The sequence below is a fragment of the Notothenia coriiceps genome, unplaced genomic scaffold (assembly GCF_000735185.1).
Source record: "Notothenia coriiceps isolate Sejong01 unplaced genomic scaffold, NC01 NC01_scaffold00028007, whole genome shotgun sequence".
Taxonomy (NCBI): Eukaryota; Metazoa; Chordata; class Actinopteri; order Perciformes; family Nototheniidae; genus Notothenia; species Notothenia coriiceps.
In genome coordinates this window covers 1,928-5,466 of record NW_011360708.1, presented here as the reverse complement: position 1 = coordinate 5,466, position 3,539 = coordinate 1,928, and the positions used below count along the sequence as shown (strand labels likewise).

The 3,539-nt window shown below is 42.9% G+C and overlaps 1 protein-coding gene across 1 annotated transcript in view; it reads right to left on the bottom strand.

The window, feature by feature from the left end:
• Positions 1-320: 320 nt before the first annotated feature.
• Positions 321-3,539, bottom strand: part of LOC104957914 (myc box-dependent-interacting protein 1-like) — a gene marked incomplete at its 3' end in the record, with an annotated part of 3,851 nt that continues 632 nt past the window's right edge. The window contains exons 2-5 of the mRNA XM_010785589.1: positions 3,428-3,430; positions 1,084-1,178; positions 504-599; positions 321-428 (exon numbers count right to left, since the gene is read on the bottom strand). Coding sequence (XP_010783891.1) covers positions 321-428; positions 504-599; positions 1,084-1,176 — 297 coding nt within the window. The remainder of the gene's footprint in view (positions 429-503; positions 600-1,083; positions 1,179-3,427; positions 3,431-3,539) is intronic.

Here is a 3,539-nt window from a genome sequence, read left to right as displayed (position 1 = left end):
GCATCCGTTTAACTGGACGAATAAGATTCAGATTAGACTTCAGACTGTTTGAAAACGGATATTTAAGATGTTGATGCCACAATTTACTTCAATCAACATCTTTATTAATATTCCTTTAAATAGATGCAGACACTTAAGGCGGTATGAATTGTCCAATGAAATGATAAAGTCATACTTCCTTTTTTTACTTCAAGCAGCAGAACAAACACACACACATTGCCAACAGAGACCTTACTTCATCAGTACACACACACACACACACACACACACACACACACACACACACACACACACACACACACACACACACACACACACACCTTGGCGATCTTGGCCTCGTCCTTCTTCTTCCCTTTCTGTAAGGAGCTGAAGTGATGCCTGGCGCTGTCGAAGTCCACCATCTTCCTGTCGCGCTTCGCTATGCGAGCCTGCAGACAACAGCGTCGCGTTTTATTGTGAAAGGAATAACAAAATGCAGAAAGGATGCAGGAACACTAACACACCTTGATGTCAGGGAACTGAGTCAGGTACGAGTCCAGGGTGTTCAGAGATTTGTCCGTGATGTTCTGGTGGTAATCCAACCACAGAGTGTCTGTGTCCTGGAACACAAATACAATTTCAATTTCAATCCTAAAATAAGGATCTCTTGGTAGTTTAAAGTATTCTCTACTTCCTCTACTGCTGAGCTAATCCAGAGTTTCCCACAGAGAGGATAGCCTTTCAGAATAAAGCTCTCTGCGGGAAACTTTCTACGTTTTACCTCCAAGTTATTGTCCATCTCCTTCTCTATCATCTCCTTCAGGGTGCAAGGACACACGCATGCAGTTAGGAGAGAGAGAAGGAGTTAGGAGAGAGAGAAGGAGTTAGCAGGAGGAGAAGGAAAGGACAGCCTGAAGGAAACCATGCACTTTGATTCTTCTTGAAGAATAAATACAATTACATATGAAAGAATCAGGAAATATCAAGAGGAATACAAACACAATACCTGAATGATTAAATACAAGAACAAACATAAATATTATTATTTTATATTTTGTAAACCCGTCTTTATATTTCCACATTTATTGGGACGTGTTTTCTCACCTCTGTCAGCGCGTCCATCTCTTCCTTTCCAAACCAGTCGGGTTCGTACATCTCAGCGAGGCAATCCTGCAGCCGCCGGGACGCATCGTGCATCGCTGAAACACAAACACAAACACACACACACACACACACACACACACACACACACACACACACACACACACACACACACACACACACACACTGCGTTTACATGCAGTTTAAAGTTGGGTCTGTGCACCATGTGTGAGAGGTAAAAGACTGTAGTGTCGTTGTTACCGATTCTAGTATTTAAACATGGTTTTAGATTAATATAATCAAAACTAAATCTAAAACTGAATGTAAACCCAGTGTTAGGCTCGGCTGACTTTCACCCACCTTGGGTGCTGTTAATGTGTCGGGCTGTAACACCTCCACATCCCAATCCAGCAGGTTCTCACACTGCTCCACACACACACACACAGGTTAGGGGGGGGTTACTATCGGGGTAATCAGTCTGCTGTAAGAGGTGGGAAGTAGTGGAGTAAAAATACTTAGTTACTGTACTTAAGTACATTCTTCTGGTATCAGTACTTTACAGGTAAATACCTGTACTTTCTACTTCTTACATGTTGAACACAAATACCTGTGCTTTCTACTTCTTACATGTTGAACTCAAATACCTGTACTTTCTACTTCTTACATGTTGAACCCAAATACCTGTACTTTCTACTTCTCTCATTTTCCAAACAGGCTGGTTCCTTTAGTCTGAATGTGTGTTTGGTGGCGTGATCATTATTATTTAGAGTCATTGCGTGCCTATTGATTTGAACACGATCCGTGTATCCATCATTTCCTGGTCTTCTCTAAAGAAGAGGGACCAATGAAAACGTTGTCATGTTGCCGTTGTTCACCATGGAAACATTCATTAGCTAACAATGACATTATTGTTCTATTAATATAAAGGGAGGTCAGGTACTCTTTAAAACAGCTGCTAGTTATGGGTACTTTTTACTGAAGTACATTTCAAAGTTCTTTACTTTGACTTGAGTAAAGAAGTTTAGTCAGTACTTCTACTTTCACCAGAGCATGTTTAAACACGAGTATACTGTATGTACTTCTACTTGAGTACAGGATGTGCCCTCTCTGATGTTACACATGGAGCTGCTGTGATGCAAGTCAAATGTCAGACTTGATCATTAAAGTATTATCGTATCGTGAACTGAAGTCTTTTCTCCTGCAGGATGTAGACGTCTGACCTGCTCTGACGGTGCGTTCGCTGGCGGCGCTTCTTCCTCCGTCGTCTCGACGTGTTTCTGTCTGTGGTCGGGGGACGGCGTCATGCGGGGGGGCGGCCGAGAGGGGGGGGGGGCCTGCCTCTGCACCACCAGCAGGGGTCAAACGACGCCACACACACACAACACACACACGAGCAAAACGCATGCAAACGCAGCCAGGGTGACAGATTAGTACACACACAGTGACGATCTAAAAATAGCGCCAAAGTAATCGACAAGTAAATAAATAACTTTTGTCTTAAATGAACACAGAAAAAAAACAATGTTTCTTTTCAAATATGACGGATTGAAGTGACTGTTCAGAGGGGAGGGGTCTTCCTCATCATTGGCTTCCTAAATAAGTAGTGAGTGTTAACATCATTTCACCTGACAAAGTGTTAATGTCATGCATTTGTATTGAATGTGAGTTATACAAGTGGTTTCATTCAGCAGCAGTTGAGTTAAACACAATCACAAAGGGTTTTATACACGAAAACATTCAGGCGAATGATCACAGATGAGTGAGGGGGTTCTTATAGAATGGCGACCAGTTGAAGAATGTGAACCGCTGCTCTAGATGCTTCCTTTTTATTCTTATATATATGAATGAAAAAGACTCTAAGGTCGTCGTCTAGATGTGTTTCTACCTTTGGGGGTGGGCTGGCCGCTTCACTGTGGTTGGCTTCCTCGCTGAAAGACAGAAGAAAGAGCATGAAAACACGGACAAAACATCAATAATATATGTGCTAATTATCCGTCTCGTTGTTCCTCAAAGACATGCCTTATTTATGGGGGGGGGGAATAAGTGAGCAGTATTATTATCTGCAGGGTATACATGATGTTATGAATGAAGACATGATGCAAGTCCTGCAGAGAGAGAGTTTGAGTAGAAAGAAATGATGACCACAGACAGTGAGGAGGGGAGTAGTAGTAGACCAAACTGAAATTCAAGCATGCTGTTCTCAGTGTTATCCACATGAGGGCGACAACGCTCTTCAAACCAACACATTCAGACACACCACAGACACACTTTGAGGAAAACACTTCCAACTGCAACCAGAAGCAACTTCCAGGGTCAAAGGTCAAGGCCCGCTGTTATGAAGAAGTACTTTCTGTTATTTCATGCATACTGCAGCTGCGTTACGTGCTAGAAGTCATCTCTCCCCTGACCTCTCCACCCTGCCTCCCACCTTTCCCCCCTGCCCCATGGTCCTGGACTTT